General features: G+C 42.5%; 2 protein-coding genes across 2 annotated transcripts in view; one reads left to right on the plus strand and one right to left on the minus strand.

The window, feature by feature from the left end:
- ptgr1.1 (prostaglandin reductase 1, tandem duplicate 1) overlaps positions 1–6,606 on the plus strand; it is a 16,332-nt gene extending 9,726 nt beyond the window's left edge. The window contains exons 9-10 of the mRNA XM_063186537.1: positions 1,278–1,396; positions 4,947–6,606. Coding sequence (XP_063042607.1) covers positions 1,278–1,396; positions 4,947–5,057 — 230 coding nt within the window. The 3' untranslated portion in view covers positions 5,058–6,606. The remainder of the gene's footprint in view (positions 1–1,277; positions 1,397–4,946) is intronic.
- Positions 6,607–8,070: 1,464 nt separating this feature from the next.
- On the minus strand, positions 8,071–12,885 carry LOC134437091 (serum amyloid P-component-like). Its single transcript, XM_063186539.1, has 5 exons — positions 12,840–12,885; positions 11,950–12,156; positions 11,095–11,273; positions 9,864–10,089; positions 8,071–9,674 (listed from the first exon to the last, which is right to left on the minus strand). Exons 2-5 carry the CDS (start codon positions 12,140–12,142, stop codon positions 9,517–9,519), a joined length of 756 nt encoding a protein of 251 aa, XP_063042609.1. The 5' UTR covers positions 12,143–12,156; positions 12,840–12,885; the 3' UTR covers positions 8,071–9,516.
- Between the last annotated feature and the right edge of the window lie 2,546 nt (positions 12,886–15,431).

A 15,431-nucleotide genomic window follows, 5' to 3' on the forward strand; every position in this document is an offset into this window, starting at 1 on the left:
CAATAAATAGAGGAGTAACATGGGTCCTTTTGGGTTGATTGAATATCAACCGTGCCGCCGCATTCTGGATCATCTGCAGAGGTTTTAGCGCACAAGCAGGTAGGCCTGTCATGAGTGAGTTGCAGTAGTCAACGCGGGACAGGACAGTGGCCTGCACCAGTCGTTGTGTAGAATATTGTGTCAGCACAGGTCTGATATTCCGTACGTTGGACATCTGGAATCGACAGGTCCGGGTGACTGAGTTGATGTAGTTGGAGCATGACAGCTCATCATCAATCATGACGCCAAGGTTTTTGGCGACTTTGTTTGGGGTCACGATGGTGGAGCCTATCTTGAGGTTGATGTTGTGACTAAGCGACTCTTTAGCTGGGATCACCAGGAGCTCTGTCTTGGCCAGGTTCAGCTGTAGGTGGTGGTCCTTCATCCATGTTGACAAATCGGTGAGGCAGGCAGCGATGCGTTCCGAAACCGTGGTGTCATCTGGACGGAACGACAGGTACATCTGGGTGTCATCAGCATAGCAGTGGTAGGAGAACCCATGTGTTTGAATGACACGTCCCAGGGTGGAATTGTATATTGCAAACAGAAGGGGTCCCAGCACTGATCCTTGGGGTACGCCTGTGGAGAGGGTGTGAGTCGTAGACAGTTTCCCTTGCCATGACACACTGAAGGTGCGTCCAGAGAGGTAGGAGTTGAACCATGAATGGACAACGCCTGTGATTCCCATGGCTGTGAGTATCCTCAGGAGGATCTTGTGGTTGACTGTGTCAAAGGCTGCAGACAGGTCTAGTAGGATGAGGACCGAGGATAGTCCTTCCGTTCTTGCAGTCCTTAGAGCTTCAGTCACTGAGAGTAACGCAGTTTCAGTTGAATGTCCGCTTCTGAAACCAGATTGTTTTGGGTCCAGTAATCCGTTCTGGTTTAGGAAGTTGGTGACCTGCTTTGCAACTGCCCTTTCTAGCGTCTTGGATAGGAAGGGAAGCAGTGAGACAGGTCTGTAGTTTTCGACATGAGCAGGGTTCAGTGTAGGCTTCTTCAGTAGTTCTTATTTCTTAACATTATTTCTTAACAATGTTACTGCTGCAGCACTCCACTCATTTGTCTGCAGTACATTTACAGCCTCATTTAGGGAGCCCAAAAGTGGGGATGCATATGCGCCACTGTATCCCCCTTTCCAGCGCCTATGCCCCTAACCTCAATGCTCTGCATTTCTTTGTACTTGGTGCGTGTGCGTGTGTGTGCGCGTGTGTGTGCTTGTGTGTTTGTGTCTTTAACAGGCCCGTTCCCTCACCTGACGATGATCATGAATCAGCTGCGCATGGAGGGCTTCATGGTGGGCCGCTGGGAGAACAAGAACCCAGAGTCACTACGCCGCCTGCTGGCCTGGAGGAAAGAGGCAAGTTGCTCTCTTTCTGTGAGTTCGTTGCAATATGTGACCTTGCCTCCTCCACTTTCTCTTGTCTCCTCGTCCCACCTCCTGGCCCCTCCTCTGTGGAGAAAACGATAAAGTTTCCCAGCTGTCAGCTTAGCCACAACAACTTTTGAGGGACTGTTTTCATTCACCATCCCAATTGCAAATGAGAATTAGACTACAATTGAGCTTTTGCAAGATATTGAAATATAATGCTGTTGTCAGTGATGTCATCATGACATATTACTTCCTGGTACGAGGAGATAAGCAAGTGGAGGAGGCAAGGCCGCATATTGCAACGCACTCCCTGTGTGTCTCTCTCTCTCTCTCTCTCCCCTCCTTCTCTTTCTCCATCCATCTACTTTATATGCGCTCTCTCTCTCTCCACCTCCTTCTCTCTATCCCTCCATCTCCTTCATATGCTCTCTCTCTCTCTCTCTCTCTCTCTCTCTCTCTCTCTCAGGTGTAACGCCGAAGCCATATGCCCCTCAGACAAACCTGTAATACAGCTAACGTGGCTAATTTTGCTAATTTCTCAAGACATCTGGCTGACGTGATTTATTCGTATTTATCTAATTTATTCTGAAACGTGCAACAAAAAACCCAGCCCAATATGCTTTCAACTCCGCATAACCCCATTTGGCCGTTTTACTCAATAAAATGTTCTCATTGCCGAAGTCCTCTCTCGTTGACAGACCCAGGGAAAAAAAACATTTCAGGAGCGTGGATGAAATCTAGTTTTTCCTTCCTTTGTAATCAGTGCTCCTTCAACCTTGAAATTATTGTTTCCGACTTGTTTGAGTGGGTCATGAACTTGCAACAAGATGTTCACTTCCATTCGTTACACTTTTCCTGTGTCCTTTGCATGCGTGCATGCGCGTGTGTGTGCGCGTGTGCGTGTGTGTGAGTGCGCGTGTGTGTGTTGGACCCTCTTGCACAACTCCAGATTCTCTCTGCTTCTCCCTTCTTCATGTCTTTCTCTCTCTCTCTCTTCCCATCTATTTCACGTCAATGTCTGTCTCTGTCTCTGTCTCTCTCTCTCTCTCTCTCTTACAGGGTAAGCTCAAGTGTCCTAAGGGACTGTACGTTATTTACCGGGGGGGGAGGGCTGGTGCGCTGGTCAAAAAAAAAAAAACATGGTCCTCCCCCACCACCTCAATTTTTTCCCCATGGCCCTCCCCCCATTTCAATTTTGTTTTCCCATGGCCCTCCCCCTACAGGTACAAAAATGTAAATGCTAAATATCATTTTTGGTGCTCTTGTGTGAGAAGAAATTGCGCCATTTAACCCCGACGCAGGGCGCCCTCCAGCTCTGTTTCGCTATCCTTGTCGACTTAAACATTTGGTCATGTCAGTGCATGGCAATTGTCACAGAGAGATGTGCACGAACAGTGTAGCCTATTAACTGTTCTGTTCAACTTTGGACCGAGAGATTCGAGGCGGCTGCTCAACTGCGGAATCTCGAAGTGAACCCCCCACCCTCTCTTCTCTCTCGCTCTGCCCGCATGATTGACAACCTAGACTCTAGGTTGTCAATCATGTGGGTCCTAGTTCTAGACCAAGCTGCGTGAGAAAGCGGTCTCACCTGCAGGATGACTCGAGTTGGTGGGATTACAGGGTTAAAGTAGGCGTATGGCTCCAAACAGTAGCTCTAGCCTAGACTATTTCAAAACGTGTTTTTATTTTCCCAAAAGTAAACATTCTTGTAAACCGCTGCATTTTTAGGGTGGCGCGCGCCAGTTTGACAGCTGATAATGCCGGTTGGAAGAAAATAGGCTACATTTCACTTTGAGATTCCGAAGTTGAGCAGCCGCCTCGAAGCTCTGTCCAAAGTTAGTAGGCTTGTTCGTGCACATCTCTCTGTGCCTTGCGATGCACTGACACATCACCAAATGTTCAAGTCGACTATGATAGCGAGCGAAACAGCTGGAGGGGCGCCCTGCGTTGGGCACGGTGACCGCAATTTCCTCGGGTTACTGTTGTTCCTGGAACGACATCGCAAAGTTGGTCCTGGATCAACATCTGGTATGTTAGCCTATTCTAGGTCTGATTCCAAAAATTAACGGGCATGCCAAGTGCCGTCACGGTGGTATTAGGCTCTGGTTAGGTAGGCTATTACAGTGGCTATGTGGAACTGTGCCTAAACCAAAACTAATTCCTAAACAACCTGTCAGTGAAAATGTGTGCACCAACCTAACAACATGCCAAATTATGCCTTTACCAAAACATATTCCTAAACTTAACCTGTCAGTGAATAATTGTATTTTGTAACAGCATGGCACTTCTGCATAACTGATCTTACAGTTTTTCTCAATTGGTTTTGTACATTTCTCACAACAGAATAATGATTCTCAAAAGTCTTTGTTCAATTGTGACTTCCTGGTGTTACCTGTGCACATGGTCAAATCAGTTTCTCATTGTTTTCGGCATATAGCAAATGCTCTCGTCCACCATGCCATGGCTGTGTACAATTCTCAGTGATTTCGTACATTATCAATTGCTTTTGTCATATCACTCAAAAAGCTTTGTCACTGAATGCATGAAACTATCTCAATCTTATCTGATCAATGTAATATAAAGCTGAATTTACAACATTTCCCATCCAATCTAAACAACATTTCACTTCAGAAAAGATCCTCAAGAGTGTACTATTCAATTGACAACATGAGAAATTGATTTGACTAGCTTGTCCATACACTATGACACAATGACTAACCATTCTGCTGGCACTGATACGTTCATTGACACAAAAAACTTGATTTTGCAAGACAAATAAGGGTTTTGAGCAAGAGACTCGGTTTTGCAGGTTATCCACGGTGTCTTGCCATTTGTTAAAGCTATTTTCAGAATGAATATTATGTTTTGCAAATTGCGAGAGAGATTCGAGAAATGTACAAAACCAATTGAGAAATACTGTAATCCATAGGCTACAGAAGACGTTACTGGCGCGAAATCTGACATGGATAACCACTGAAACCAGATGTTGATCCAGGACCAACTTTGCAATGTCGTTCCAGCAGTAGCCTAACCCGAGGAAATCGCGGTCACCGTTATGGCACAAGGTCTTTTCCACACAAAAGCACCAAAAATAATATTTAGCCTAGGCTAACACATAATTCGGTATGCCTACACGCATCCATAGGTATGCCTAGGGATGACTAGGCTACAGATACACGCTCCACTGCTTAAGTATGCACCCGGGACCTTGCATCGCAAAGCAATGTGTTTCAGAGAAGTATTGCATTTTTTATTATTATTTAAATAAAATAAAATAAATTCGTTTTTTTTTTGCCATGGCCCTCCCCCCCACTTCATTTTTTTTTCATCATGGCCCTCCCCCCCCTACGCACCAGCCCTCCCCCCCCCGGTAAATTACGAACAGTTCCTAAGCATGTTTTACTAAGCATACTGTACGGTTTTGAGAATATGCTGACAGCTTTCATGGGCATGCATTTATTTCTCAAGAATTCTTATCTAAAATCCCTCTCTCTCCCTCCTCTCCCTCTCCCCCTCTCTCTCTCTCTCTCTCCTACAGGGTAAACTGAAGACTCCTGAGCATGTGACTAACGGTTTTGAGAATATGCCCAAAGCCTTCATGGGCATGCTCAGAGGGGAGAACCTGGGCAAGGCCATCATCAAGGCCTGATCCCGCCCCACAGCCACCACATCCACCAATGAGGTTGCCTACAACAGCCTCATACACCAATGAGGGCACCCAGCCTTGATGGATGACACCTCCAACCAATCACACACTCTGGATCTGGCAGGGACTCGGGAACACTTTACATTACAGATCGCTAATAAGTTGGCATGGTAATTTCTCTGTAATTTCAGCATAGTAATCATTTATGACCACATATCACAAGTAATTACCAGCATAATCATTAGATTTACATACAGTACATGTGCACAAGCAGATGTAACACAGGTGTGTGTGTGTGTGTGTGTGTGTGTGTGTGTGTGTGTGTGTGTGTGTGTGTGTGTGTGTGTGTGTGTGTGTGTGTGTGTGTGTGTGTGTGTGTGTGTGTGTGTGTGTGTGTGTGTGTGTGTGTGCTCGCGTGGGTGTACATTGTTCATGTACATGCATCTGAGTGTCCATTAAGCTGAGCAACAGTAAGGATACAGCATAGTAATTAATTGAAATGTGGCCATAAATGATTATGTTGAAATGACAAAATTTACCACACAATTGCCACCTGTAATGTTAAGTGTAACCGACCTGTTAAATGATGTGTGGGTGGAGTATATTTTACCAAGAAGGAACATGTTTTCACTTAAACCACATATCATAATAATCAAATAACCGTCTGTCCATCATCATGCGGTTTCACAAGTATAGCCAATATACTGTATGCTGTAATCTTTTAAACTATTGACAACAGGTATGGTGTTTTCTAAAGACCGATTGATTTACAATCAACATTTGACATACAGGTACTCACACCATTACCAGTCAATTCCCAATAACTCAGTATTGCTATAATTTTGCCTTAAGAAGGGAAATGAATTGGTTTGCCATGATTTGTTTGACACATTGAGAGTATTCTCAATGACTCGACATGTTTATGTATAAGCTGCAACACAGTAATTACTCAATGCTTAATACTGCCAAAAAGGCATTAACGATGAAAGTGAATTCTTGATGTGTTTTCTAATGCTGAACACATGATTTAAAAAAAAAAAAAATCTCAGTTATGTGAGAGTAGACAATATTTGGTGAAGCACATTTTGTTTTGAAGTTGTGTTTTACACATTTGAACTCCATGCCCATGGCTTCTTAACTTGTTTTAAGTACGTATTGTGTTATCCAACATTGCTTTTTTATTGTTTGACTTCATTTATGCACACATCAATCAATAACCAGCATTTCTGTTAATATGTGAACCTTTTTGACCACAGCGAAGGGAAAGTCTGAGACATTTCACAATCTGACTGAATTAGAATTAGCATTTTTTGTTGTTGTTGTACTTTGTCAATCTTTGAATTTTATTAGACTCTCCTCTTGTTCAGTAGCAATGACCGTGGAATTACGACAACTGGGGGAGAGTGTGTGATGCATTCTAAATGCCAACTCTTGCTGACGTACAGCTTTGGCACTGTACTGCCCACTGTTGTTCCTAAAATAAATAAATATTTTAGGCTTTTTCAAAACAGTTGAGTGAAGAGTTGTTTATTTCCTGTCTTCCTTATATGCATATAATGTAATGAATTTTGTGTGTGTGTGTGCATGCAGAGAGAGAGAGCGAGAAAGAGAGACAGAGTCAGATTGCTACTGCATTGGAAACCACACAAACAAGTGCAATAACATTGTGTATGTGCTGCACCTGTGATTGCAGGAAGTACCCAGCTTGGTGTGGTGAGGTTAAATGTGATAGCTCTCCCCTCCCACGCAAAGGGTGGCAATCAAACTACCTCCTTGCATCATCGGGAGGCCACAAACAGGAAGGAAGGGACGAAGCAGGTTGAATTGTACCCATTCACTCACAGAAGGGATCCCTCAATTGGAAGGTCACACTCTCACACACAGGGTGCATTCCAATATGCGGACTCCAGTCCTCCCTTGCCTGCTTGTGACCTCATGATTACATGACTGACAACAGAAAATGAATTCAATATCTTGCAACAGCACAATTCTAATGTCATTTTCTCATTTGCAATTGGGATGGTGAATGAAGAACAGTGTCCCAAAAGTTGTTGTTGTGTGGATAGGCTGACGGCGGGGAAACTTTTTTTGACTGTTTTCTCCTTGGAGGCGAGGTGTCAGAAAAACACGAGGCCACAAGCACAAGTGGAGGACGGGAGTCTGCATATTAAAATGCACACACACACTCTCACAGAGAACCGTCTATTGCAGTGTACCACTCTCAGTTGTATCCTTCTCAACGCCCCCTTTAGGGCTCCCCAACACCCCCAGGGGGCTGTAGAGCCCCCATTGAGAAACACTTGTCTACTGGAAGGTTTTCGACTCTTTCAGCATATTTTGTATAATAATGCGGCCCTGTACTCACTAACCACCCTTTTGTATTATCTCCTGTTTCTCTTCTGCCTGAAATGATAACAACAGTGTGGCCTAGTGGTTGTAAGAAGAATTGCACGTTAATCGGAACCTACGAAGTGCTGTTGCCTGGTTAGGGAGTCTGATTTGGAATTGGAAGGTGACAGGTTTGAATTCCCTTACCATCAGTGCCTGAAGCAGTCATGAACAAGACACCTGGCCCCACGTTGTTCCAGGGACTAAACCAATACCCAGTAGTAAATAAGTGGCTTTGGATACTAGTGTCAGCTAAAGGCAGCGATGTCAGAAGTAAAAAATAATAAAAAATAAAAACAAGATAAACTCTGCAAAACGAGCAAACTGCCACTTTCCTTAGCACAGCTAACTTCACTGAGTAAGTGATCTACAGTCACTGTACTAGTCAATCAGCTGATTCTGTGCTGGTTGGATCCATTTTTTTTGGTGGATTTCATTTTTAGTGTTTAATATATTTTTTCCAGTAACAGCACCTATTTTTACATGTACAGGACTTACACTATACATTTACTTCAACTTTTACTTTTGACACCTGAATTCCAGTATCTACTGCACAGTTAGGCCGATACGATACCAAACTGTAACAAGTTTTGCTGTCTGCCTGCAGTAAGAGACACAGGGGTGCAAATTAGACATTTTAAAAGTGCAATTTTATTACATTATTAAGCAGTTAGTGCTCACAGTGCAACAGCCTATATATGCACAGTAATGCCAATGTATCATGTATGTATGACTATGTATACAATGACTTATGTAAAAGGGCATTCCTTGCAAGTTTTCTTGAAGGTGCACTTTGTAATATGTTTAGTGGTTTATTTCCAGAATTCATACTGCCTTTTCACAAATGTTACCTTTTTTATGAATACTTATCACCGTCATCAAATTAGTAAAAAAAGGTATTCATTATGACTTGGAAAATTGTGCCCGCCATAATGAATTAGCAGAAATAGACTTTTTTAGATGCAAAACACACTGTACCTTGGCCATACTACTAAATATTAGCTTAATTACTTGGTAAATATTCATGCAAAGATCAAATTTGGCAATAGGCAGCACAGTTTCAATGAGCAGCATATCTGCAATACCTGCTCTGACAACCATCCTACACAGTGCACCGTACACAGGGTTTTCAAGCCTTTATTTGATAGGACTGTGTGAGATGGTGACAGGGAGATGGGGGTAGGATCAGGAAATGACCTTGGTCTGGAATCACCCCACCTTAACAGTACGGTGCCTTTGCTGTCTGAACCACAGTCAAGGCCTATAGTGACATTTTGAGTGTACATTACACTGAAATAATAATAAAAATGCAATCAAGCTAAATGACGAAGTGGTTGATATTTTAAAAAATACAGTGAAGAAATTGTTTAAATGATTTGACTGAACATGATTAATATAAAAAAAGATAAGTCAGAATTGGCCTGTTGTGGCCAATAAAAAATCGCATTAAAATCACTTCAGACAAATACCATTCATTTCAATAGTTGAGTGAGCTGATTAAACTTGACTGTGGAATCTTCTGGGTGCTGCATCCAGAGGTGCCAATCCCTGAGTTAGAAAATGCACATTCCATCTGACTGTCAGACATTATTCTGAATCAACTGCATCTAACAAGCATGCCGGTCTTGGACAGGTACAGTAATTTACATTATGAGACAAATCACCTGTGTTTAAGCAAATAATATAGACTAGTTTTGGTTTCCAGTTGGCCTTCAGCAGGGATCACCTACTTGGTGCCCGTGGGCCTAACCCCCCAGGAACTGCTGAGGTGCCGTTCAAGGATGTTTTTTTTATCACAATACAATTATTTTCTAAAATAATAGAAATTGTTATTTCTTTAAAAAAATATATAAATAATGTAAAGCAAACAATCAGCCAATCATTTGCAAATATGGATGCGGATTATGCAGTTCCAACTCTATGCTGGGTGTGTAGTATCCTTCAATCCAAGTACTGCAGAATTTTTGTTTTGAAACTCTATTTTAAAGATGAAAATTTGAATAAGGTTGGATATTTTGCAGTTTTTTAAACTTTCAGATGATTGACACCTCTGCACACGTCACTGATCCCCCCTCTACAGAGTCTTCCTCCCACAGCGCTTGCGTTGGCCCAGGCAGCCATATTTGTTTTCTGCGCCCTCCTGAACTACATTACCCATCTTCCCCTGCTTCCACCACCAGCTTCGCCTCACAGGCACTTCCTTCTTCTGCTCCTCAGCACTTTCGTCTTTCCCTGAGAGGCAAGAAAAGTTCATTTTAAAGTTAAGATTTAAAAAAAAAATGCTAATTGTCTAGAAGATCAAAAACTGAGCTTATCAAGACATCTGCCAATATTACATCCGTATCAATATAAATATAAATAAATAGCATTTGGCTGGTTTGGCCAATGTGTCAGTGTCAGGCCCTGGTATGTACAGTATACCTTCAGACGCAGCTGCTCCCAGGCTCTCGTAGGCCTTCTCCAGTATGGGTGAGCCCCTGACACTGTAGCTGGTGCGAGCCCAGCTGAGCATGGTGCCCTGCGGGTAGCCCCAGCCCTGGTTGTAGGAGCGCAGCACGGACACGGGCATCGCCTGGTTCCACATGTGCATGTCCGTCACCTGGCCCTCGAACCCGGACAGGGACAAGACCGGCGTGCCGTAGAAACCCTGCGAGGAGGACGCGAAAGGGAAAGGAGTTAAGTATTCAGAAGAAAAGAGTTTACCGCACACTTGTTTGACTTTGTGTTAAACAGTCTTGCGTCTACCAGCACCTAGAAGCTGTGCATGGATCCTTCAACTATTGAATTCTATTTGTATATTACTGTATTTTAAAGAGGTAACAGGGTACAATTCTCATGTTCGGTAGAAGTTTAGAATATGATTCATACGTTAGCCTATAACGTTACTATATTGCATTGCATTGAGGTTGTGTGAGGAGGGCTTCAAGGGGTATGCCACTCTTTTGGGGCTTAATACAGTTAAAATCGTTGGCCAAGGTTCATAAAGGTGGTAAAGTGTCTTATTTTTCATGTTAAGTGTTGTCTTGTTTTAAGACAAGTTAAAAGAGAGAGTATGTCGCCACTAGCTTAGCAACATGCTCCCTCTTTTAACTTGTCTTAAAGCAAGACAACGGCTTACATGAAAAATAAGACACTTAACCACCTTTATAAACTCTGGCCAACGATTTTAACTGTATTAAGCCCCAAAATAGTGGCATACCCCTTTAAGGGAACTTTTTGATACTGATGAGGAAAACCGTTTGTGTGCTGCAGGATGGGTATGGCTGGATTGTAGCCGCATGTGTGTTTCTGTGTGTGTGTGTGTGTGTGTGTGTGTGTGTGTGTGTGTGTGTGTGTGTCCGTGTCCTCACCTGCCCTCTCCACATGCTCTTCCTGACGTGTGTGTTGTGTATGTGTGTGTGTGTGTGTGTACGTGTGTCTCTACTCACCTGCCCCCTCCACATATTCTTCCTGATGTGTGTGTGTGTGTGTGTGTGTGTGTGTGAGAGAGAGTGAGTGAGTGTGTGTGTGTGTGGTGTCCGTCCGCTCACCTGCCCCCTCCACATGCTCTTCCTGATGTGTGTGTGTGTGTGTGTGTGTGTGTGTGTGTGTGCGCGTGTGTGTGTGTGTGTGTGTGTGTGTGTGTGTGTGTGTGTGGTGTCCGTCCGCTCACCTGCCCCCTCCACATGCTCTTCCTGACGCTCATGGAGTTGTCCTCCCACAGCTGTGTCATTCCCGTCGTGGAATCCCAGGTCACACACAGGCTGGTCCAAGGCCAGAGTTTGCTCACGGAGGGCACCTTAGACACCATCTTGAAGGCCTTAGAGGCCTGACCCAGGGTCAGCTGGTAACCTGTAGATCAGATCAGGGATATCATACTAGGTCAGGGATATCATAATAGGTCAGGGATATCATATTCAAGGCTGAATGCAAAATAATGCTGTCTGTTACGCCGATTGCCACCCTTGAGCTACATTCACACACATCGCTACTGGTTACTCACTCAGCTAGAGAAGTCAATACAATGTTTATGTGTTCCAGCAAAGCGAGGTCTGGGGGACAGGCGAGGAGAGTACAAGCTATGTGATGTGGGCGGATTCCGAGACAGAAATATTTGAACTTTAAGCGAGGTGAGTAAGCAAGTAGCCAATTGGAATGTAGAGTTCGGTAAACAGTTAACTTCTCACTTTTGCAGTGGCAGTTAAACCCGTAAGAACATTAGCACACATGAGCAAGTGAGGATCAAACAGTGTTGACCACTCCTTTATATTGGAAAGTCAGATCCCTTTCATGTTATTCATATACGATACACACATTATCCTGTAGGTGGCGGTATAATAGCATCTATGAAAAACAGAATACAAGATGGCAATGGGAGGGGTTGGGTCACGACAAAAGGCTGAACACAGCATCTAGTGTTCATATCCATGATGCTGAGCTAATAAAATACTAACAAAAGCAAGAGTTTTATATTTTTGTTGTTTCTGCTCTTCTTCCTCTTATAATTGTAACAATTAAGTCTTCTAACCTGGTGGAATTTCTGTGGCATATGGTGATGTGGTCAGAGACAGGGCAACGCTGGTCCCGATGCTCAGGCTGAAGATGTTTCGTGTTGATGACATCTCGAAGATGGCACGTAGGCAGACGGTGAAGGCGTAGGTGTTTTGGTAAGAGTTGAAGCCCTGCAACGCCACGGAACTGTCGGGCGACATGCTGAACATACGCCCGGTCAGGTCTGTGAAGAAAACACACACACACCCACACATTGTAGTGTGCACTGTATGCATAGGCATATGTTCACACATGCACAGCTAATATTTGCCATGATCCACACAACAAGTCATTACCTGCCTCCCCACCCACATCACCAAAGCCATAGCCTATATAACAGGCCTAACCGTCTAAGGCAGGTGTTGGGGAACCTATGTCTCGAGGGCCGTTTTATATAATATAATTTTATATATTTTTAATGTCATGCAGCTTTACATAAAATATGACATATTTTGTAAAGGAATCTTAGAAAATACATTTGCAATACAAAGCAGTTATATTCAGGGGACCTAGAGAAGGTGGGGTCTGTTTTACAGGTGGCTGCGAAATCCTGGTTTGTGTTCATAGTACATCCCTCTGAGGACTTTTACGGCCCTCGGCTGAATTTGAAGTGGCCCCTCGAATGAAAATGGTTCCCATCCCCTGCTATAGAAAGATTGAGACATCCACGTTGGTTGGGTATTATTGTAGCTGTCATAGCCAGCCATACAAAGCACATAAATAAAACAACGTAAATAAAACGCTGGTAAAACTACTACAAAGTGGTGGAAGGTTTTTGTGTTATTTTGTTTATCTACTGAAAATGATTAGGCTAGATCTGTCAACCCGGGTGTGTGGAGAGGTATGGGGTTGCTTTTCCTTTTTTACCTTGGCTAGGAGAGGAGGTTGATGTCCAGTACAGTGTTGTCGTCCTCTCTGTGTTAAACAGAAAACATATAGAATGAATAAAAATGACAATCATCATCTTCACTGTTAATAACTGTTCTAACAACCTCCTTGGAATACCCACCAGATTTCACAATCTATCACATACAGCTCCAGGCCACTTTATTAGAATAGCATGAAAAAGTTGATTTATTTCCATAATTCCATCAATAATGTTAAAGTGTCATGGATTGTAGATGCATGGCCCAGTTGTTTAACTATTCCAATCATTCAAGTTTTTCTTTTTACATAATTTGGCCTTCCAGCTCAAAAAACCCATGAATTGGGAAATTCGCATTATTAGAATATTGTAATAAAATCACAATTTTCTTCATCAAAATTCGTTTCACATCAGTGCACATCAAATCAGTTGAAATTTGGTACTTTCTACATAACATGCAATGTTCAATACTTAGTTAGGACTCTAACTTAGTTAGGACTCTAATTAGTTAGAATTCCCCAATTCATGGTTTTTATGAGCTGGAAGACCAAAATGTGTAAAAATAAACAATTTAATGATTGGAATAGTTAAAAAACTGGGCCATGAATCTATAATCCATGTCAGTTTAACATTATTGATGGAATTATGGAAATAAATCTACTTTTTCATGCTATTCTAATAAAGTGGCCTGGAGCTGTATGTCAATTTTCTTCTTGGAGCAGGCGTCACTCTTCATTATTTAAGTCTCTGACGGTGCTGGCCCAAATTTCAAATTCAATGTTTCAAGAAGGAGGCCGCACCTTGCATACTATAGTAGTGTTTTTTTATTGCACATCACAAGGAAGGCACAGGTCTGTGCAATAAAAAAACACTAATATGCAAGGTGCGGCCTCCTTCTTGAAACAATCTATCACATAGAAATCATAATAGGCCTATGTATCCTACCACCAAGGGTGGAAGGACTACTAAAAAAATGAATTGTGTACAAGTATCATTACTTTACTGTACTTAAACCGTACTCAGGCAAAAGTGTCGATCTAAATCTAAAGTAACGTGATAAAATCTCATTTTAAAGATATAGCTTAACTGACAATGATCCGAGATAGAGAAGTTCATGTAAAATGGCAAAAATACCGCAATTGTATGTACAGTATGTACTGTAGGCCTACCACGTAGTACGTGTGAAATTTTCTTTCACTTCCAGTAGCGTCTCTTTTTTCCCCCATGGTGCCAAACTATCTCGGGATCAATGCGACTGCAGACAGACCTCCTGCAGTTGCTTATCCCTGTTGATGCTCGTCTGCAAAGGTAGCCTATTAATACGGCATTTTTACTGTGTAGGCTAGCCTAGATGCTGAAGGCTGTAGGCCTAGAATCTAAAGTGTTTAGCTAGTCAGACCTTCTTTCACAACACTTTCACAACAGATTGACAATGTCACCTAAACTATGACGAATGCGGTTCATCACATTAGGCGGAATTAAGATTCCGTAATGGCTGCATGCGCATACAGACAGCAATGAATTCTGGATGAAAATGTTGCATGATGGTTAGATTTCTTGTCCAACTTAACAAATTTGTCATGTTGCACAGACAAGGTGACATGTCACATGGTCTCAAACTATCGCGGGATCAATGCGACTGCAGACGGACCTTGCAACTCCCACAGTAGGTGCGATCGACTTAGAATTTTGTCGACCGATGGACAGAAAACACGTGAGCGAGAACTTGTTGTCACGATGTGGGTGTTATTAAAACAGGGCATTTAAAGTCGGCCACAAATATGAACGAGACTATGAGCTCGCACCAGTTTGCTCTACTAATACACCACGTGTGAGGAGTGGGGGGACAGGCAGTGAGAAGGAGCTGAAGTGGGGACCTGCGCAAACTTGCCCAGGTGAAAAAGTGGTTCAATTTAGTACAATAAAAGCACAACTGAAGTGTACTTAGCATGTTAAAAGTGCACTCTCACTTTTTGTGCTGAGAAAAAGTATGTTTACAATATGTGCATCTACAGTGTACATAAAAATAGATGTAATTAAATTGCACTCAAAGAAAGTACACTTTGCGAACCATACATAAAGTGCACTTAGAAGATGTTTGGCTAAAGTGTATTTAGAGGAATATACTAATAGTGTTCTAATAGTGAACTTACTAAAAGTGTATTTTTTAATAACATATTGCAATTGCACTTTTTTTAAGTGCACTTTGATTATACTTCACCCAAGTGACTTCGAAGTGTGATTTTCTATAGTGCGCTTTAAAGTAAATCACTTAAACATATTGGAAGTATACTTTTTCTAAGTGCACCATGATTGTGCTTCATCCAAATATATTCAAAGTGTGCTTACACAAAGTGCATTTACCCATCATGCATCATCATGCATGTACCATCATGTAATGCACTTCTTGGAGCTCAATTTCTCAAACAGAAAGCCATTGACCTCTAAGGAATATCTTTGGTTTGCATGAAAATATTACTCATTGTTATATTCTGCGTTTATTGTAGGAGTTTTAAAATTTTAAAGTGGTACACAAAAAATGACCATGTTCCCACCGTCATTATGATGGTCACGTATATGTTCTGGTATATATA

Source organism: Engraulis encrasicolus, chromosome 21, assembly GCF_034702125.1.
Source record: "Engraulis encrasicolus isolate BLACKSEA-1 chromosome 21, IST_EnEncr_1.0, whole genome shotgun sequence".
NCBI lineage: Eukaryota > Metazoa > Chordata > Actinopteri > Clupeiformes > Engraulidae > Engraulis > Engraulis encrasicolus.